The 22,954-nt window shown below is 40.1% G+C and overlaps 1 protein-coding gene across 1 annotated transcript in view; it reads left to right on the forward strand.

The window, feature by feature from the left end:
* The window catches only part of LOC123230420 (sodium/glucose cotransporter 1-like), a 78,580-nt gene that overhangs the window by 30,970 nt on the left and 24,656 nt on the right, over positions 1 to 22,954 (forward strand). Inside the window, exons 6-12 of the mRNA XM_044656585.1 lie at positions 8,560 to 8,665; positions 13,365 to 13,445; positions 13,653 to 13,873; positions 15,402 to 15,537; positions 17,275 to 17,382; positions 18,420 to 18,570; positions 21,040 to 21,208. Of these exons, the coding sequence (XP_044512520.1) occupies positions 8,560 to 8,665; positions 13,365 to 13,445; positions 13,653 to 13,873; positions 15,402 to 15,537; positions 17,275 to 17,382; positions 18,420 to 18,570; positions 21,040 to 21,208 (972 nt within the window). The remainder of the gene's footprint in view (positions 1 to 8,559; positions 8,666 to 13,364; positions 13,446 to 13,652; positions 13,874 to 15,401; positions 15,538 to 17,274; positions 17,383 to 18,419; positions 18,571 to 21,039; positions 21,209 to 22,954) is intronic.

Here is a 22,954-nt window from a genome sequence, read left to right on the forward strand (position 1 = left end):
GAAGAAAAAACCCATGGCATCATATTACAAGAAATTATAAAAAAAAACTGCCTAGAGATCCTCAAGCAATAAAATAAAATTTAAATTGAAAGAATTCACAGATTGCCTCCAGAAAGCAATCCTCAAATGATAACTTCCAGGAATGTAATAGCTAAACTCAAGAGCCACCAAGCCAAAGAAAATATACTTCAGATAGCCAGAAAGAAACCATTCAAATACCATGGAGCTACAATCAGGATCACACAGGACCTAGCAGTTTCTACATTTGAGAATGGAAAGGCATGGAATATGATATTCAGGATGGCAAAAGATTTGGGCTTACAACCCAGAGTTGTATCCAGAAAAACTGAGTATATTCTTTCAGAGGGAAAAATGGTCATTTAACAAGATAGAATATTTCCAAGCATTCCTGAGGAATAAGCCAGATTTAAACAAAAAAATTGAAGTCCAAACATGAGACACAAGAGAAGCCTAGAAAGGTAAATAAGAAAGAAAAAATTTAAGGGACTCCTTAAGGTCAAAATGTTTATATGTCTACATGGAAAGAGGATTTCTATGATTCTCAAAAATTATCTATAGTAATGAAAAGATAGAAGATAGAAGAAGATAGAAGGAATTTACTCAGAAAGAGGGTGGAGAAGTAGGCTGATTATGATGATATGATGTATATGAAAATGTGATGATATGGAACAAAATATATATGTATAATATGTATATGATATGTATGCATATGAATGATATATAAAAATCAATTAAGGGCTGAAATAGAGGGTTGCACTGAGAGAAAAGGGAAGGGAGAGATAGAATGGGGTAAATTATATAACACAAAGAGGCATGAAAAATCATTACAGAGAGTGGAGAATAAGGGTGGTGATGTGCAATGCTTAAACTTTACTTTCATTGTAACTGTCTCAGAGAGGGAAAAATGAGTATTCTCAGTGGGTTATAGAATTCTATCTTACCCTACAGAAAAGTAGAAGGGGAATAAGATAAGGCAAGAGGGAGGTAATTGAAGGGAGAGGGAAGTTTGGGTGTATGTGTGACAAAAAGCAAAATTACTGGTGAGGAGGAACAGAGTGAAAGGGAATGGATCTAAAGAGGATAATACAGTGGAGGGCAATACACAGTAATCATAACGCTGAATGTGAATGAACTTACCTATAAATGGAAGCAGATAGCAGAGTGGATTAAAAATCAGAATCCTACTATATATTGTTTACAAGAAACACATTTGAGGCAGGGTGACACACACAAATTCAAGGTAAAAGGCTGGAGCTGAAAACACAGCTTGTCCCCGAGTCCCACACTTCCTTCACCATGACCCTTTATAGGAGCTGGAAGGCACCTGCTGGTCATTAGACCTCCCAGGAAAAAATCAGTGTGAGAACTAAAGCTGGAGATATATGGTCCTCATAATATATTAACAATTAACTACTTGGCAATAAGCCAGTAAGAGGTCTACCTTGATCAGTAGCTCTGTTATTGTTTAAAGCTGATGTTTCCTTTATTGGCTAATCTACAAAATAAACAACACAGGCAATTGGTGACATTCTATTTTCTAACATTTCCCCATATTTATGCATGAATTTGGACAGATTTATGGGGAAGTCTCTCTCTCTCTCTCTCTCTCTCTCTCTCTCTCTCTCTCTCTCTCTCTCTCTCTCTCTCTCTCCACCTGAGATCACTGCAGTTTGTGGGCAGAGTATGCGGATGTCATTGCAAAGGTGGAAGAAAAAAAAGTGATTTTTTTGTCTTTCTAGGTCACTGTGTCGAACAGAGACATTTAATTGATACCACGCCAATTTAATAGACATTTACTATATGTGAGATCCTATGCTCAGCCCCCGGAAGGCAGAGATGAAGAACAAATCTTGAATTTCAAGCTAGAAATGACCTTAGAGGTCAGTCAGTGCCTCAAGGGACAGTTTTGTTCCCACATAGAGAAGGAATGCTAAGCACTGAAGAATCATAGAATGCTTACCATCCACTGAGAGGCTAGTTCAGAAACCTTGCTTGTTGCTTTGCAATGGGACTACTTAACTAGTCCTTTGACATTTCACCTTCATTGAATACAGTCCAATCAATGAAAACTGGCCTCTGCATTCTGGTGGATTTTCTCTTTGGGTGACTCTTTAGCCCTATTGGTCAGTCTGATGTTGCTGCCTCTGTCCTCGTTGAACTTGCTTAGATAATCTGTACCCTGCTGCTTGTGGACCTGGGAAGGGAGAAGATGCCAGTTTCCTTTTAAGATCTCAAAAGGCCTTGTGCTAAAGGAAAGAAGAAACCCACTGGAGGCAGCCCCATCTTAGGCACTAGCTTGCCCAGGAGGCCATGGACTCACAGAACAGTCAAGTGGAAGGAAGGAAGAATCTCCCCCCCCCACCCCCCCACCAACTGACTTTCTGGATTTCAAAGAATCATTCTTATACCTCAAGGTTAGAAAGAAAAAGATGAAACCTAGAGACAGGGATTGCATATCTATATCAACAGACAGAAGAAGCAAATTTTTTGAATTAGCACTTGCTCTTTTTAAAAATTTTGTTTTAAAATGTTTTTTCACTATTATATGATTCATGTTCTCTCCCTCCCCTCTTCCTTCCCTCCTCCTGGAACTGACAAGCAATTCCATTGAGCAATATATGTATTATCACTTGATACCTATTTCCATTTTATTCATTTTTGTAATAGAGTAATCTTTTAAAACCAAAACCCCAAATCTATATCCATATAAACAAGTGATTAATCATGTACTTTTCTTCTATGTTTCTATTACCACAGTTGTTTTTCTTGATGTGGATAGCATTATTTTTCATATATTCCTCTGGATTTTCCTGGATCATTGCATTGCTCCTAGTAGAAAAGTCAGTTACATTTGACCATCCCACGATGTTTCAGTTACTGTGTACAACGTTCTCCTGGTTCTGCTCATTTCACTCCACATCAGTTCATGGAGTTCATATAGAAATCAAGCAGTTCATCATTCAACACAATAGTATTCCATCACCATCATATGCCACAGTTTGTCCAAGCCCCCAGTTGAGGGACACCCCATTCATTTTCCAGTTTTTTGCCATCATAAATAGTGTGGCTAATAATATTTTTGTACAAACATTTAAAAAATCTCTTTAGGGTACAAATATTGTAGTGGTATTGCTACATCAAAGGGTATACATTCTTTTCTTTTTAAAAAATTAAAAAAAAATTTAAGTATTTTCCATGGTTACATGATTTATGTTCTTTCCCTCCTCTTTTCTCTCCCCACTCCCAGAGCCAACAAGCAATTCCACTGGGTTATACATGTATTATCACTCAATATATATTTCCATATTATTCATTTTTATAATAAAGTAATCTTTTTTAAAAACCAAAACCTCACATCCTATACCTATATAAACAAGTGATAAATGAAATGTTTTCCTTTTGCGTTTCTACCCCAATAGTTCTTTCTCTGGATATTGATAACATTCTTTCTCATAAGTCCCTTGGGATTGTAATGGATCATTGCATTGTTATTAGTAGCAAAGTCAATTACATATGATCATTCCATAAAGTTTCAGTTTCTGTGTACAATGTTCTCCTGGTTCTGCTCATTTCATTCCACATCAGTTTGTGGAGTTCTTTCTAGTTCACGTGGAAATCAAGCAGTTTATTGTTCCTTTGTCACACAATAGTATTCCATCACCATCATACCCCACAATTTGTTCAGCCATTTCCCAATCAAGGCACCCCATCATTTTCTAATTTTTTGCCACTTCAAAGAGAACAGCTATGAATATTTTTGAACAAACATTTTTTATCTCTTTGGAGTACAAACCTACTTTGTTGGATTAAAGGGCATGCATTCTTTCAAACCCTTTGAGCATAATTCCAAATTGTCTTCCAGAATGGTTAGATCAATTCACAACATCACCAGAGGTGTATTAGTGTCCCAATTTTGGCACATCTCCTCCAACATTTATTATTTTCCTTTGTTGTCATATTGGCCAATCTGCTAAGTGTGTGAGGTAGTACCTCAGAGTTGTTTTGATTTGCATTTCTCTAATCATGAGGGATTTAGAACACTTTTTCATGTAATTATTGATAGTTTTGATTTCTTCATCTGAAAACTGCCTATTCATATCCCTTGATCATTTGTCAGTTGGGGAATGCCTTGATTTTTTGTACATTTGACTTAGTTCCTTAAATACTGGGGAAATTAGACCTTTGTCAGAGATTTTTGTTATAAATTCCCCCTCCCCCCAGTTTGTTGCTTCCCTTCTAATTTTGGTTGCATTGGTTTTGTTTGTGCAAACCCTTTTTAATTTAATATAATCAAAATTATTCATTTTACATCTATGTTCATTAAGGAGATTGGTCTGTAGTTTTCTTTCTCTGTTTTTGGTCTTCCTGGCTTGGGAATTAGTACCATATTTTTGTCACAAAAAGAGTTTGGTAAGACTCCTTCTTTGCTTATTTTGTTAAGTAGTTTGTATTGTATTGGGATTAAGTTGTTCTCTAAATATTTGATAAAATTCACTGGTGAATCCATCTGGCCCTGGGAATTTTTTCTTAGCGAGTTCCTTGATGGCTTGTTCAATTTATTTTTCTGAGAATGGGATTTTTAAGGATTCTATTTCCTCTTTTGTTAATCTGGATAATTTATATTTTTGTAAATATTTGTTCATTTCACCTAGATTTCTGTATGTATTGCCATATAATTGGACTCTTAATAAGCTCTTAATAATTGTCTTAATTTCCTCTTCATTAGAGGTGAGATCACCCTTTTCATCTTTGATATTGTTAATTTTGTTCCTTTTCTTTTTTTGATTGGATTTACTAATACTTTATCTATTTTATTTGTTTTTTTTCAAAGTACCAGCCTTCTAGTCTTATTTATTATTAGTTCAATAGTTCTTATACTTTCAATTTTTATTAATTTCTCCTTTAAATTTTAGGATTTCCATTTTAGTTTTTATCTGGGAATTTTTAATTTTTTTCTCTAATTTTTTAAGGTTTAAGCCCAATTCATTGATCTCCTCCCTCTCTATTTTGTTGACATAGACACCCAAGGATATCAATTTCCCCCTAAGTACTGCTTTGGCTGTATTCCATAGATCTTGATATATTGTCTCCTCATTGTCATTCTTTCCAATGAAATTAGTAATTGTTTCTCTGATTTAATTTTTGACCCACTAGTTTTGAAGAATTAGATAATTTAGTTTCCAATTAATTTTAAATTTGCCTCTCCATGAACCATTATTAATTACGATTTTATTGCATTATGATCTAAAAAGTTGCATTTATTTTTTATTTTCTGCATTTGTTTGCAATGCTTTTATGTCCAAGTACATAGTCAGTCATTGTATATGTACCATGTGCTGCTGAAAAGAAGGTAGATTTCTTTTTATCCCTGTTCTAATATATCTAATATCTAATAACTCAAGCCTTTCTAACATTTCATTCACTTCCCTTACTTCTTATTTATTTTTTGGTTTGATTTTTGCTACTCCTGCTTTTTTTTACTTTAGGTGATGCATAATAAATTCTACTCCAGCCTTTTACCTTGAATCTGTGTGTGTTGCCCTGCCTCAAATGTGTTTCTTGTAAACAACATATAGTAGGATTCTGATTTTTAATCCAGTCTGCTGTTTCTGTTTTATGGGTGAGTTCATCCCATTCACATTCACAGTTATGCTTATTAACTGGGTATTACCTGCCACCTTTTCCCCATTTTTGATCCTTCTCTATTCCCTTCACTCCATTCCTCCTGACCAGTGTTTTGTTTTTTTAACACCCCCCCCCTTCTCCGTCCCTCCAATTACTTCCCCCTTCCCTTGTCTTATTCCCCTTCTACTTCTTTGTAGGGTAAGACAGAATTCTATACCCCAATGAGTATATTTATTTTTCCTTCTCTGAGCCAGTTATAATGAGAGTAAAATTTAAGCATTGCCTATCACCAGCCTTATTCTCTCCTCTCCATAATGATTTTTTTATGCCTCTTTATGTTATATGATTTACCCCATTCTGTCTCTCTCTTTTCTCTCATTGCAATCCTTTTTTTGCCCTTTGATTTTTTACATATCATATCACATACATACATATATCATCTACATATCATTTCATATTGTCACATTTACATACTCATCATTTCATTATACACCATATCATCACAATCAGCTTACTTTCCCACCCTCTTTCTAGGTATATTCCTTCTATCTGCTATAATGCAGGGTTTTTGCATTGCAATATTAGCTTAGGCAAACCTGTCAGTTGCCCTGGATGGAATATTGACAATGGCAGGCACCATGGGCCAGATGCCAGCTGGCAGTTGGGCTGAGACTATAAGAGCCCCTGGAAACCCAAGCCTGGGTTCTGTTTTCCCCTGACTTCATCCTGATCACTCAACTACCCCCTTCCCCTGGGGCCCCGGGTTGAAGGGCGGTGAAGGGTGGTGAAAGGTGGTGGATCGTGGGTAGGAACTTAGGATAGTCTAGATATTAGGACCTTCTTTAAGAGCATCTCAACAATATATATTTCATTATCATCAAGGTTAGCCAATAGATCTGGTCAATTTCTTAACCAGAGACCATTTGCTCTGACCAAGGGTACCCAGCCCTTGGTCTGCCAAGACCAACTAGGAGCTTCCACAAGCCTTAGCCATTTTATAAATTACATAAAATAGTGTTTCCAAACCCTCTTACCTCTTGCCTTGTTCCTTCCCAGTTACCAAATAAACCCAAAGCTTTAGTCTGAGAATCCTGTGATTATTTCTTTACCACCATAGGCTAAGGAGTTTAAGCAACAAGGATAGAATTCTAAGCTGTTGAGGTTGAACCAAACCTCCATTGGTGTGGGCAGGAAGCTCAAGCTACTACTTCCTGCTGATCTGCCATCATCCAATAGGAGACAGTTACCTTAACAGGGAGGGGCCGGCTGCCTGACATCTTAAAGGAGCCATAGCAGCTAGCAGTGAGGTTCACTGGGCACTCAGCTTTGGGTTTATTTGAGTAAAGTGGAATGGGATGGCTTAGGAGGTAGTGAGTTCCTTGTCACTGGAGTTCTTCAAGCAAATGCTTCCCACAATGTAGATTCTAGTATCAAGCAAAAGATTTGGCTAGATGATCCTGGGTAACTTCCATTCTGGTGGGTGATTTTGTGAAGGTGTATTTAGTTTTAGCTAAGGGGCCAGTAGGTGCATTGTTGATTTTTTTTGGGGGGGCGGGGAGAGGAGGGAAGAGAAGTGCCCTGAAATCTTAGCAGGCTCTATAATCAACCAACCTGGTTCAACAGGTGTTTTTGAGTGATTCTTAGCAACAGCTGGTTCCAGGAATGGGAGTCATCTTCTCGAGTATTTTTGAAGGATCAACTTTGTGTCAATCACTGTACTAAATGCTAAGGGCAAAAAGACAAAATAAAACTATTCCTGCCCTCAAGGAGTTTATCTTCTGCTGGAATATACCAACTTGTTCCGAAGTCTAAGACAAGGATATCGCCTGGAATATTGACTTCATTGGCCTAGAGAATTCCTGTAGGAGGAAACTATGCTTACCAATACAATTCAGTGTATCCTCAGCAATTTAAAATGGAAAAGAACTTGCTAAAATTCTGAAATGACATGTAGGAACCAATGTCACACAGTTAGGATGTCAGAGGGAGGACATAAACTCAGATTTTCCTGGAAGCTATACTGTCAATCCTTTCCTGACAAATTATTCGAGGGTCCCCAGTGAGGGGCAAGGGAAAGAGAGAACAAAGTGGAGGTTGGAAGAATCAAGGCAGCTGATCACTGCCAAGGCAAGTGTATTGAAAATTATATCTATTTTTATAGCAGGAGAAAGCAAGCTGGGATACCAGCACAAGATTTTTACGTACATAGTAAATGTAAATTATTTACAAAGTGGTACAATACATTTGGTTTGCCTCATCAAATCTAGACAGAGTTTTCTATAGGATAATAAGTCAATATGTAACCATCTAACCCAGATTCCCAGAGAATGCATACATCAGTGATTTTGTAGGTACAACCAATACAAATGAGATGGGTGTAAAGGAGGGATTTGAGGTCTTAGGTGAGGAGTGAGCTATGTGCCTAACTTCAGCTGATCTACAACCTCAGTTTTCCTGATGGTCTGTGTCCCCCCAGAGCTTTGCTCAATGTTTTTTTCCAGGCTTTGCCTCCTACACTATACCACATTGTTTCTCAAGTATGAAATAAAGACAAAATAAATATGAAGTGATTACTTGAGGTGTGAGAGGAGTCACTGTGGGCTACCAGGATACTCCTCAGGTGGGAGGATATGCCTAAACTGTGCTTTGAAGAAAGCTGGAGACTATCACTTCAGTCAGAGGCAGTGTTAGTGGAGAGAATTGTGAGGATGAGAGAGATGGTGAGGGGGGGGGGAGTTAATAAACTTGACCACAGATTGGGGGGACAATGGTGAAGGAAGATCTCAGGGGAACTCCGTGATTGTGAGTAACCTAACCATCAATATAAATGGAGAAGTTGGGTTGGGATGGTGCTAAGATACCATCAGTTCTGTTGTGTAGTTATGGAATTTAATGATCTTTTCTCTTTTTTAGGCTGATATCTTCTCAGGAGCAATATTTATTAAGTTGGCTTTGGGGCTTGACTTGTACTTGGCTATCTTTCTCCTCATGATCATCACTGGTCTTTATACGATCACAGGTGAGACACAGGAAGGGGGAAAAGCATTCTTGGAATTCACTGTGTGTGGTCATATCTATGTCAAGAAATCTGGAGAGCCACAGAGGAGTGGGAGACACATTCTCTGATATCAAGGGAAAAGGACTGATTGTAAAGACAAAGTTCACATCTATAAAGTAATTAGGGACTGATATAAGATAAGGAATCAGCTGAATTTCCTCAAGATAGTCAGAGACCACTATAGCTGGAAGAATCTTAAGTGGGGTGAATTACCCATAGAACCCCAAGAGAAGGACAGTTAAGAGCAGTTAAGAATGTGGGTATATAAGCAGCACCCCAAGCTGAGTGACTTTCATTCTTTCCTGGGACTGGATGCTGGATGGACAAGGGCAGTAGGAATAATTATTATCACTATGCTTTCTGAGGACTAGCATAACTCTGACCAGAAGAGCTTGGTGGAATTTAGCTTTTACTCATACTGATAATCAATAAGACTGTTTTACACTGACCCTGAGACAATTACTGCTGAAATCAACTAGCAGCAATTTCAACCTAAACTTCAATATCCTTAGATCTCCAATCAAGATCATCTTTAAACCATCTTGCTTTAGTATTTAGTTTATATAGGGAATTAGATTAGCTTGTGAGGAAGTGAGGGAAATAAGATCCTGGTGTGGGACTTCTGCCCCATTAGGGGCAGCAACAAAAAGCTTTAGACAAATTTGGCCTTACCCTCTTTCTTATTATTACCTATCAACCCTTTCCCTTCAAGATCATTAAATCCTTATTTTAACTAAGGCAGTTGGTGTGAGATCTTCTGAGATAAACTATATTGGCCTAATACATACATTACCAAAGCCATCCTCCATCTTGCCAGCCTCAGGGACAGTTGAAATCCAAAGAGATAGGAATCAGACAAACCTCAAACAGCTAAAGGCATCAATTTCCTTTTAATATCAAGTTTAGCCCTAGAAAGCTTGTCAGATAAGCAGCCATACTGGTCCACAAACATTTCAGTTAGATCAACTCCCAGAGTCCTAAACTGCCAAAGTGTGTGTGTGTGAGGAGTTGGAGTTCTATCTGCTTTCTTCCCTTTCCCCACCTGAGGCTTGGGTTTCCCAGCTGGGGCTCTGGGCCAGTTGCTTCACTTTTACACCATGTGCTCTAGAGATAGGTAGGTAGGGAAGAGGGAATATGGGCTGGAGCTTCTGGAAGAAGACACTGAGTTTGGATAGGATCAGCTGTGGCCCAGAAAGGAAGGATATGACCACCTAGGATCAGTGGCAGAATTTCAATTATGCTTTTTTGACACTAACTCCATAAACAAATGCATGTAGCAATGGGGAAAGTCATGGCCAACATTGATATAGCATTTTAAAGTTTTTAGAGTACTTTATAATGATTGTCTCAATGTATCTTCATAATATCCTTAGGAGATAGGTGCTATTATGACCCTCATTTTACAGGGGATTAATTATTAATTAATATAAATGATAATAGAATTAGTCACATTACCAAGCAAATTATGAAGTGTTCTTTAATATTTGCAACATGTTTGACATGGTGCATCTCCTTTAAGTCTTATAGGAACCCCAGGAAGAAGGCACTACAGCTAGGGAAACTGAACCTTAGTACAATGCAGTGGTTTGCTCATGCTCACATAGCTAACCAGCAAGGATCCTGAGGAAGAGGTAAACTTTAAAGTCCAACTTGGCTCTCTCCATGGTACCATTCCTGGCTCCACCATTTTCTTCATTTATAATCTGGGGTCCAGCACCTTTTTAATTTCCCAAATCCGGTCATAGGCCAGTCAGCAAGCATTATTAAATGCTTACTAGTAGACCTGGCAGCCAAGGATCTGAAGAAAGTCAAAAGCAGTGTTTGCCCTCAAGGAGCTCACAGTCTAAGGGAATTTACAACATCCAAATAAAGGAGGGCATACAGGATTTACCCAGTGTAAGCTCAGAGGGAAAGGCACTAATAGTTGGGGGATCAGAAAAAGACTCATGTGTTTATTTATTTTTAATTTGTCTTTTTCTTTTTAAAATTTCTTTTAAAGAAATTTTCCATGGTTATATGATTCATGTTTTCTCCCTCTCCACTTCCTTCCACCCTCCCAGAGATGACAAGCAGTTCCACTGGGTTATACATGTATTATCCCTCAATGCCTATTTCTGTATTAGTCATTTTTGTAATAGAATAATCTTTAAAAACCCAAACCCTGTACCCTTTACCCATATAAACAAATGATAAATCTTATGTTTTTCTTCTGTGTTTCTGTTCTCTCAATGTGGATAGTGTTCTTTCCCATAAGTCCTTTGTGATTGTCCTGAATCACTGCATTGCTACTATTAGCAAAGTTGATTACATTTGATCACTCCATAATGTTTCAGTTATGTAACTGAAACCTCCTGGTTCTGCTCATTTCACTCATCATTTCAGGGAGATCTTTCCAGTTCATATAGAAATCGAACAGTTCATCACTCCTTATAGCAAAATAGTGTTCAATCACCCTCATATACCATAATTTGTTTAGCCATTCCTCAATCTAGGGACACCCCCTCATTTTTGAATTTTTTTCCACCACAAAGAGCATGGCTATGAATATTTTTGTACAAACATTTTTTTATCTCTTTGGGGTACAAACCTAGTAGTAGTATTGCTGGATCAAAGTGAATTCATTCTTTTAAAGCCCTTTGGGCATAATTCCAAATTGCCTTCCAGAATTGTTGGATCAATTCATAACTCTACCAGCAATACAATAGATTTTGTCACATGCCCTCCAACATTTATTATTTTCCTTTACTGTCATATTGGCCAATCTGATAGATGATAGGTGTGGGGGGCACCTCAGAGTTGTTTTTTTTCTTTTTTTTTTAATATTTATTTTTTAGAAAAGTTAACATGGTTACATGATTCATGCTCTTACTTTCCCCTTCACCCCCCTCCCCCATAACCAGTGCACATTTCCACTGATTTTAACACGTGTCATTGATCAAGACCTATTTCCAAATTATTGATAGTTGCATTGGTGTGGTAGTTTTGAGTCTACATCCCCAATCATGTCCGCCTCAACCCATGTGTTCAAACAGTTGCTTTTCTTCTGTGTTTCCACTCCTGCAATTCTTCCTCTGAATGTGGGTAGCATTCTTTTCCATAAATCCCTCAGAATTGTCCTGGGTCATTGCATTGCTGCTAGTACAGAAGTCCATTACATTCTATTTTACCACAGTGTATTGGTCTCTGTGTACAATGTTCTTCTGGCTCTGCTCATTCACTCTGCATCAATTCCTGGAGGTCTTTCCAGTTCACATGGAATTCCTCCAGTTTATTATTCCTTTGAGCACAATAGTATTCCATCACCAGCATATACCACAATTTGTTCAGCCATTCCGCAATTGGAGGGCATCCCCTCATTTTCCAGTTTTTTGCCACCACAAAAAGCGCAGCTATGAATATTTTCGTACAAGTCTGTTTATCTATGATCTCTTTGGGGTACAAACCCAACAATGGTATGGCTGGATCAAAGGGCAGGCATTCTCAGAGTTGTTTTGATTTGCATTTTTCTAATCAGAGGTATTTGAAAAGCCTCATTTAGAAGATGAGATTTGAACAGAGCCTTATAGGAAGTGAAGTGCTGAGGGTCTGAACCAGGTTGGGGACAGAGACAGGGGAGAGAAGATAATAAATGTGAGACACATCATGAAGATAGAAATGATAAGATTTGATGACACACTGGATATGTGGGAAGAGTGAGGAGGGTGGATGACACTGAGGTTGGGAGCCCTGGTGATTAGAGGGAAAGAGAGTGAGTTCAGTTTGGGACATGTTGAGTTTGAGATGACTATGGGACATCCACTTTGAGATGTCTAATGGGCAATTAGTGATGTGGGATCTTAGGAGAGAGATGAGAGTTGGATTTATACATCTGAGAAGCATTAACATAGATCTCAGATGATCATTGAACCCATGGGAATTGATGACCTGTAGCAAGCATTGGGATGAGGGAGAGATAGCTGATGAAGGATCCTCTAGAATAGAGCCAATTTCCTTGTCCTCTTCTCCCCTGTGGTCTTATTGGAGATTTCTTTGGGGGAAGAGTGTGGATCTTTCCCTACACAAGGAGAAACTGAGGGCTTAGGAGGAGAGTGAATTTACATTCAAAGATCAAAGACTTCAAGGTCATCTAGTCCTACCTCTAAATTTTATAGCTGAGAAAACTGAGGTGGAAGGGAAAGGACTCACCCAAAGTCATATACATAATGTCAGAGATGAGATGAGGAACTTAGGCAACGAGAGTTTAAGTGAATTGCCCAAGATCTAGGAAGCACATGAGAATTTGAACTCAAGTTGTTGTGAAGATCAAATAAGATAATAATTGTAAAGAACTTAGTATAGTGCCTGGTGCACAGTAAGCTGTTATTATAGTTTTATTGCCTGCCTCTGTTGGTTCATTTCCATTGTCTCCAGACTTGTCCCGAATAGCCCAGGGGACACTGATTAGATCCTCACAAGCACTCTGGGGGCTAGGTGCTATTATTCTTTCATTTTACAGTTGAAGGAAATGGTGGAAAATGAAAGAGATGGAAGAGATTTGTCCAGGGTCACACAGCTAGTAGTGATTGGATCTGAATACAGGTTGTCCTGACTCCAAGTCAAGGGCTCTAGAAAAAGCCACTTGATGGGAGGACACCTAATTTTGTTTCCTTCTGCTCATTAGGGGGCCTGGCAGCTGTGATCTACACAGATACCTTCCAAGCTGCAATCATGCTTGTGGGATCCTTCATCCTGTCAGCTACTGGTAAGTTTTTTTTAACAGATGGGGAAATTGTGTCCCAGTGAGGGCAAACAACTTGCCCATGCCAGTACTGGAACTCAGGGTTTCCATCACTCTGTCTATTTGCTGTGTTCTTGCTCAGGTTCCCTTTTCCCTTGGATATTCCATGGATATTAATGGATTGGCATGGGCAGGGTCTGAATGCTCTCCAATATTTGTAATTTTTTTTAGCTCTTAATAAAGTTGGGGGCTATGAAGGTATCAGTATGAAGTACTTGAAAGCCATTCCAAGCAAAGTCTCAGATGGGAACATCACTATCAAGCCTGAGTGCTACACCCCAAGGGCAGATTCATTTCATCTGTTCCGTGATCCCATCACTGGAGACATCCCCTGGCCAGGCCTTATCTTTGGCCTGCCCATCCTTGCCCTGTGGTACTGGTGCACTGATCAGGTAACAGGCTCCAGTGAGCTCGTGTGTGTGTGTGTGTGTGTGTGTGTGTGTGTGTGTGTGTGTGTGTGTGAATGCTCACCCTTTAGGTCATCAGCTGGGGATCTCAGTAGCTCTGCACTAGGTCCTCTCCCAAGAGTCCAGTGACAGCTGGAATAAGGATGAGGGACAATCAATGGCTCTGTCCTCCTTCCTTTCCATGGTGGGCAATAGAAGGGCTACTAAAAAATGAGACAGAAATGACAAACCACTTCAGGATCTTTGCCATGAACTCCCCCCCCCCCCCCCCACCATTCTATGTTCTAAGAGCCCTCTCAACTCTAACAGTTTATGTTCTAGGATTCAGCGATCCTCTGTTTGTCATTCAAGGCCTTTCATAACTGTCTCCCATCCCCTCTAGTCTTCACACGTCTTACACTCTTCACCGACATACTCTTCAATTGACAGACACTGATCTCCTTGATATAATTTTTTAAACCCTTACCTTCTGTCTTAGAATCACTACAAATATGGGTTCCAAGACAGAAGAGTGGTAAGGGCCAGGCAACTGGTGTTAAGTGACTTGTCCAAGGACATACTGCTAGGAAGTGTCTGAGGCCAGATTGGAACCCAAGATCTCCTGTATCCAGAGCTGGCACTCTCTCAACTGTGCCACCTAATACCTCTGAAGACCCTCCACTTTCAGGTTCCAAACATTTTCTCTGGCTGTTCCCCATGCCAGGAATGCTCTCACTCCTCATCTCTACTCCCTGTATTCCTTGAACTCCTTGCTAAAATCTTGACGTTTACAAGAGGTTTTTCTGAGTTCCCCTTAATGCTGGGGCCATCCCTTTGTGGATGATCTCTAGTTTATCCTCAGATCTTCTTGTCCATAGCTGTTTGCTTGTTGTTTCCATGACTTCATAGAGAACAAAGAGTTTATTTTAAACTTTTATTTGTATCTCCAAAGCTTATCACACAGAGACAGCCTGGCACAATGAATAGAGGACCAGTCTCTACATCGGGAAACTCATTGACCTGTTGTGTAACTTGGCCCCTTTCAGGGCTCCAGGCAAGGAGCAGAGCTGTATGGGCAGAAGGGAGTTCCCTCTGCCAGTGAAATAGCAGATCTGGTTCCCATTCTGTGCCAGGCTCCATGCTTGGGGCTACAAAGATCAAAAAAAGGAAACAATGGCTTGCCCTCAAGGAGCTTACATTCTCCATGGGAGAGACAACAGATACATATGTAGGGATTCACAAGACAGATGTGAGATGGAGAGCGGTGTTCACTTCTGGGTCAAGCAGCCTGAAATGGAGGGGTAATGGAGGTCTGGGGAGCAGCTACAAGAGGATGGAAGAGGTATCTGATAGTCCTATATAGGATTATTCTCTGTGCTGAGCCCAATCACTTTTTCTCTGCTGCTGAGAAGCTGATAGCCCATCTCCCTCTCAGTAGAGGTCCCCAGGGGTTCTAATAGCAAGTGGAAATAGCAAGAATGGTGGGATGGAGGTGCCTGGATTGTGCTCCTCATTCTCTGGGTTCTCCTGGCAGGTCATCGTGCAGAGGTGTCTCTCTGCCAAGAACATGTCCCATGTGAAGGCCGGTTGCATAATGTGTGGTTATCTGAAGCTTCTGCCCATGTTTCTTATGGTGATGCCTGGCATGGTCAGTCGAATACTCTACACAGGTACCCCATCTGCTAGTACCAGCCCCACCTGCAAGGAGTCTTGGTCCCTCTTCAGAAGCTTTCTCTACCTCCTCTTTTCTTGCCTTGGCTCCTAAGTGAGGCTGGCCTAGCCCCAAGGATTTTGGGGTTTATTTGCCTGACAATAACCTGAACTGTTCTTGTCTCCCCTCTTCAAACTATCCTTTTCCTGCCTGGAAAGTTGACCTTTTTGGAGGGGGATGTGACACATGCCCAAGATAAGTCAGATGCAGGGGGAATAGATGGGAGTCCAGTAAGAAGGAAGCAAGTCAAAGCTCTCTGAGAAGTTTCACAAGGGAGTGATCACTTGTAAGTGGAGAGGAAGGGATCAAAGGAGTCTGTTACTCAGAGGAACTGGTAGAACCATCTGTGGGGGGCTTGAATTCAACTCAGTTCAGCTTTATTCAACAAATGCATGATTTTTGACAATATTTATTCTCTTTTGTTTTCATGGCAAATTCCATTTGCCATAAATTTAATTTTCAATTTTATCCCTTCTCTGTCCTCTAAGAGGGCATGTTTGTTAATGCATAAGCCAGGTCTTGAGACAGAAAAAAAGATGAACCAGTCCCAGCTCTCAAGAGGACAATGGTCTGGACCAAGCAATCAATGTGAATTTGTTAATCACCTACTCTGTAGCAGGAAGTATGCTAGGCATTGGGGAAACAAAGAACTATTCTACCGAAGGATATGGGACTAGATCAACCAGTTAATTAATAAGCATTTATCAGTCACCTGCTGTGTGCCAGGCTCCATTCTGGGTTCCAGGGATACAAAGACAAAAAAATGAATCAACCTTGGCCCTCAAGCCACTTAGTTCCGTCTTGGGCTTCAGAAGAACTCAAATGTGTGCCTGAGATCAGTACAAAGTAGTTTTAAAAAGAGAGCACTAACACCTGGGCAGAGGAGGAAAGGCCTCATATAGGACACAGAACCTGTGGGAAAGCCAGGGATTTTGTGAAGTGAAGGTGATGGCATGCTAGGAATGGAGAATATGCTGTGCAAAGTCACAGAGTGGGAGATGAGAGTGTTGTGTATAGGAAATAGCCAGCCAGCCAATTTTTCAGGGACAGGAGAGGGAATGGAGGGGAAAATATACAAGAAGATTAGGAAGATGGGAATGAGGCAGATGGTAAAGGATTTTGAAGGAATAGGGGACTTCAACAGATGGAAAGGACAGGGTTGGACTGGGCACTTCAAAGAATGGAGGAGGAGGAGAGAGTGATCCTCCCTCACTCCCATTAAACTAGAATTTCCCTGAGGCCAGGGATTGGATCCTTTTTCATTTTCGTGTTTCTAGTCTTTTACAAGTATAACAAATGCTTCATTTTGTAGAACTGAATGTCTGGATCACAACTCAAAGGAGAAATGAACCAATTATCCCCATGGCAAAGAGATGTTGGATACTTCCCCCAACTCCACCTTCAATCTTTCCCCTCCTTCTTTCCTGCCAAGAGTTATATTTGCCCTCATCCAGGGTTTGGAATGGGGCTGGTGAAACAGGATATGGGTTTAGGGATGGCCAGAACTTTGAGGAAGATCCAGGGTGATAGAAGCCTGAGAATGCCAGGCAAATGCCTTGAATATTAGGTTGGGGAACCAAGCTAGGTTTCTGAGTAGGAGAGTGATCTGATGAAGTCTGAAGAAGTTTCAGTGAGGACAGGCCAGAGTCACAGAACCAAGTCCCCACCTCTGCCATGCCTTTCCTTCTCTTTGCAGATAAGGTAGCCTGTGCCCTTCCTTCAGAGTGTGAAGCCCAATGTGGGACCAAAGTAGGCTGTACCAACATTGCCTATCCAACACTGGTGGTGGAACTCATGCCGAATGGTAAGGACCTGTCTTGGCCAGGGAGCTCAGTTCTGGGAGACCAGGCTTTTCTCAGCCTGGTGGCATTGGGATCTTGGGAAGAAAGGGACTGGTGGAGGGGACTGAGTCCACAAATCTTTTCCACTGAGGTGCTTGCATTTGGTTGGGGTCACCAGAGCCAGGAAGCCATAGGGTCTAGATCTCAAAGGGCATCAAAGACCATCTTATCCTAGTATCATCAATTAGTGGATGGAGGTTAAAACATCAGGCATCTACTCTAATGTCTCCTTTTATAGATGAGGAAGCAAGCCCCAGAATTTAAATGGCTTGCGCAAGGTCACATAGAGAGTAGAAGGTTCATACAGCCAGCCGTTCAGAGTCAGAAAGGGTCTACTTTCTGGTGTCTCTCTTGGTTCCCCAAATGATGATATTGGTCCCCTCCCAGCTCTGACATCTCTTCTAAAGACTGTCCAAGTTCTTATAACCCATGTTCTAAGGCCCCTCCCAAATCTGAAATTCTGTTTTAAGACCCTTCCCATCTCAATCTGGCTTCTAAGGGTCTCCCAGCTTTGACATTCCAAGATCTGCTAGATTTAGAATGTTAGAGTTGGGAGAAGGTTTAGAGTGTGAATTATCAGAAATGGGAAGTACCTTAGAACATCGAATATGTTAACTGGAAGCATCCTGAGAACCCAAATCATCAAAACTTAGATAAGGAAATATATTTCTCAAAGTCAGTCAATAAAGACTCCTTTGTTTATTCAGTGAAGCGGAGGCCAAACCAGTTCTAGAAGCTAGATAGATCAGGAACTTATGGTGGTGACAGGACTGGAAAATAATGCAAGTAGGTTCTGGTGTCTAGAGAGAGCCAGGCCTTTGGCTCCCAGCCTCCTCCAGCTCAGGGCACAAAGTTTTTTAGCCAGGGTCATTGGGAAGGCTGAGTGAGCAGCTCTCAGCCTGGGATGTGGGGAGGAAAGGGATAAGTTGGACTAATTGTGACTAGTGTCTGATGGTAGCTCCTCCTAGTCCCAACCTCAGGAACCTCCTTTGTGTTCTAGGTCTTCGTGGTCTACTCCTTTCTGTCATGTTGGCCTCCCTTACGAGTTCCCTTACCTCCATCTTCAACAGTGCTAGCACTCTGTTCACCATGAACATCTACACCAAATTCCGGAAGAAGGTATCTCAGAGGGAGTTAATGATAGTAGGAAGGTGAGACTGTCTGTTCTTTTTGCCTGAGTCACAAATCTAGCAGATCTCAGAATGTCAGAGCTGGGAGGCCGTTAGAACCCAGATTGAGATGGGAAGGGTCTTAGAACAGAATGCTGGAGTTGGGAGGGGCCTTAGAACATGGAATATCAGAACTTGGACAGTCTTTAGAACAGAAGATGTCAGAGCTGGGGTGGTTTAAGACATAAAGTGTCAGAAATTGTGGGAACCAAAAGGGACATTAGATTATAGAATGTTAGAGTTTGGAGAAGGCTTAGAAAATGAATTATCATGAGTGGGAAGGACCTTAGGACATCAAATATGTTAGCTGGAAGGGTCCTGAGAACCCAAATCATCAAAACTTGGTTGGATTTTCATGACTGAAAATGTAGCGTGATCTGGAAGAAACCTCATTTCGAAACTGAAATGATTACTTTTTGCTCCCAAACCTCCCCATTTCCAAACTTCCCAATTCTTGTCAAAGGCACGACTACCCTCACAGCCCACCCTTGGACATGGCTTTTGTCTGGAAAATTTGAAGTTATCCTTCTGAAGTTACTTACAACCTCTGTGTTTAGGCCGTTCATAGAATGCTATAACCAAAAAAAGGAACTTAGAAACTATGTCAACCCATTTTATAGATGAGAATCCTGAAGTCCAGAGACAGAAGCTTTCAAGGTCACCTGATAATTGAGTAGCAAAATGAGGACTATAAATCAGGTTCCTTCCAACTCTAGACTCTTTGAGTCTAGAGTTGGAAGGAACCTTTGAAAGCATGCATGTAGTCATAGAATAAAAATATCACATTTGGAAGGGTCCTTGGTTACCATCCAGTGTGTTCTTCTCATTTTTCATGAGTAAGCTGAAAAGAGAGGTTATGACCACACATCTAGGAATATAGCTGGTACTTCAACACAAGTCTCCATACTCCATGCCTATTCATACCAAGACATGTCCAAATGCCTCATTTTATAAGTGAGGAAAAGGAGACTCAGAGAGAACAAATCATTTGTTCAAGGTTATCCAGGATTTAGGAATTCACACCTATGTTCTCTTTCTCAAATCTGAGGCTCTTAGCTGAAGACACTTACTAGCTGTGTGACTCTGGGAAAGTTACTTAACCTATGTCTGCCTCAGTTTCCTCATCTATAAAATGGAGATAATAATAGCATCTACCTCCCAGGGTTGTTGTGAAGATCAAATGAGATAATATTTGTAAAGCACTTAGCACATTGCCTGGCACATAGAAAACTATTATTATACTCCACTTCTAGTTTCATAGCTCCCCATCCTGTGCTTTTCTCAGTGCCCCATAATGCCCTCTTAAAAATACTAGTTAATAGAATTTCAGAATCTCAAAGTTGGAAGGGAACTCAGAAGCCACCTAGATCAACCCAAGAATCCCTCTCCTTGTATAAAATCCCTAGTGAGTGACCATTCAGCCTTTGCTGGAAGACCTCCATTAATGGAGAAAATCCTCCATCTTGAGGCAGCTCATTCTTTTTATGACTTTGAAAAGAAATTTTCTATTTCTTTTTACGCTTTTAGTTTTACCCTTCATCCCTCCCTTCCCCAAAGAGCCATCCCTAAAAAATAAAAATGAAAAAAAATTTTGGCAAAGGCAAAACTGAACATTGATCAAGACTGATATTGTATGCAATATTCCACACTCATAATGTCTGAACTCTGCAAAGAAGGGAGGGAGGCACCTTTCCTCATTTCTTCTATAGAATGTAACATTGTCATAATAATTACATATACATAACTCTCAGTTTCTGATTCTTTCTCCTCCCCATTTATATTGTATATACTATCCTCACACTTCTTACCTCACTCTACATAAGTGCATAGAAATCTTCTCATGCTTCCATGTAGTTTTCATAGCCAGCATTTCTCCTGGTGCAGTAATAATTCTTTCATTCGTGTACTGAAATCTGATTGGTCATTGCCCAATTAATGAGCACCTGATTGGTTTCATTTTTATTGTCACAAAGTGCCTCTATGGATGTATTGGTGTACATTGGACTTATCTTGATCTCCCTTAAATAAATGCCTAATTGGGGGACCTTTACCACTTCTACTTTCTGGTTCCTAGCTTCTCCATCTATAAAATGAGGGAGAAAAACATGAGCCAAAGAACTCCTGTGAAGGTTGATCGTTTATTAGCTAAAGATTCCATGCCTTGAATGTACAAGTAGAGCCTGGGTTCCTGCTAGATTGGACAAAGTCAAGCTCATTTTCATTTACTAATGGAACAGATGACTTCCACAGAGGCAGAACATTCCATTCAAAACAAATGATTAGCCTTGGGAACAGTCAGGAAAACAGACTGCTAATTAATGGACTTGCTCCTCATTCTTCTCTGCTGCCAATACTGGGTACTTTTGTGCCTTTGGATACTTGCATGTGTTTTTGATTATTCCAGTAAGGGAATTAGGTCTCCTGACCTTTGTGGACTGGTTTCATTTGTAGAGTGTTCATCCTGGTACTAATTGGCATCAGCATCGCTTGGGTCCCTGTTGTGCAATCGGCTCAGAGTGGGCATCTCTTTGATTACATCCAGTCTATCACCAGTTACCTGGGGCCACCCATTGCTGCTGTTTTCCTGCTTGCTATTTTCTGCAAGAGAGTCAATGAACCGGTGTGTATAAGCCTTGGGGAATTTTCACTATACCTAGGAATTTTGGACCCCTTTCCCTGAAACTCTCCATGCCAGTGTACTCTGTTTATCAAAGTTGTGACCATCCCCAGAGGTCTTAGCCAGCAGTGAGAAAGGATTAAGAAGTGGAACTCTTAGAGACTGTAGGTGAACCAACTAAAGCCAGGGACTTGGCACTGTGTAAGGAAAGACACACAGACCTGAGTTCTTGTCTTGTCTCTGAAATTGAAGAGCTTTGTGATCTTGGCCAAGTCATTTTTCTCTTGATCTCAGTTTCCTCATCTGAAAAATCAGAGGGTTGGGCTAGATAGTGTCTGAGGTCTTCTTCAGTTCCAAAAATCTTTGATCCTATGAGCCCTTGTGCCCTCCTTTCCCCGTTAAGTGCCCTGCACTTTGATGTCTCTCAACAAATGCCTTGAAACCACTTTTCATGGCTTTAGATCCCTTAGAGATTCTTCTAAGGGCCAGCTTAAAAGATCCATGAAAACCTAACAAAAGGTGTTCCAGAATGACCTCATTAGGACTTAGAGCAAAGAAGTATTGAGTGAATGCCTGTTCCACCTCCATCTCCATGTTAGGTGTTGGGAGAGATAGAAGAGAAATCTAAGGCATTGTTTCTACTTATAGTCTCGTGGAAATAAAGCTTGAAGAATCTTGAGGATGCAGTGTTAAGGAGTTAAGACATATATACATAAAAATACCAAGTAGCATTAGACAAAAAACAAGACTGCATTTTCCTTACAACATCAAAACTAGGCAGTGCCCTTAACGAAGACTATAAAATATAGGCTTGTGAAATTGACTCTGATTCCTAACAAAATTCTAGGATGTGTTATTTTTTAAAATTCAAAGATATTTTATTTTCCCAATTACATGTAATAATAGTTTTCAACAAGTTTTCCAAAATTGTAAGAGTCAAACTATCTCCCTCCCCCAACTTGGCGATGATAAGCAATTTTGATTTGGGCCATACATGCATTATCTTACAAAACACATTTCCATATTGGTCATTGTTATAAGAACATATTCATATGAAACCAAATCCCCCATATAAAACTGTAAATAAATTGATGTGAAAGATAGTATGCTTTGATCTGCATTCCAACTCCAATAGTTCTTCCTCATCATAAGCCCTTCAGAATCATTTCATATCATTGCATTGCTGAGAAGAGCCAAGTGGTCACAGTTGATTATTCTACAATATTCCTGTTAACAGTGTAATGTTCTCCTGGTTCTGCTTATTTCACTCTGCAACAGTTCATGTAGATCTTTCCAGTTTTTTCTGAAATCATCCTGCTTATCATTTTTAAAAGTACAATAATATTCCATCACCAACATATATCACAATTTGTTCAGTCATTGCCCACTTGATGTGGATATCCCCTTAATATCCAATTCTTTGCCACCACAAAAAGAGCCACTATAAATATTTGTGTATAAGCAGGTCCTTTCCCCCTTTTTATTATCTCTTTGGGATACAGACCCAATAGTGGGTATTACAGGATCAAAGTGTATGTTAAATTCTATGATCCTTTGGTCATAATTCCAAATTGCCCTCCAAAATGGTTAGACTAGTTTACAACTCCACCAACAATGCATTAGTATCCCAATTTTGCCATAGGATGTGTTAGTAAAAGGATAATTAGTGAACATCAAGAAAAGAAGGCAGTGATCACAAATTTCCAGGACAACCTCATCCAAGAACAGGGAATGCCGAAATTGCCCAAT

The sequence above is a fragment of the Gracilinanus agilis genome, chromosome 1, assembly GCF_016433145.1.
Source record: "Gracilinanus agilis isolate LMUSP501 chromosome 1, AgileGrace, whole genome shotgun sequence".
Lineage (NCBI taxonomy): Eukaryota > Metazoa > Chordata > Mammalia > Didelphimorphia > Didelphidae > Gracilinanus > Gracilinanus agilis.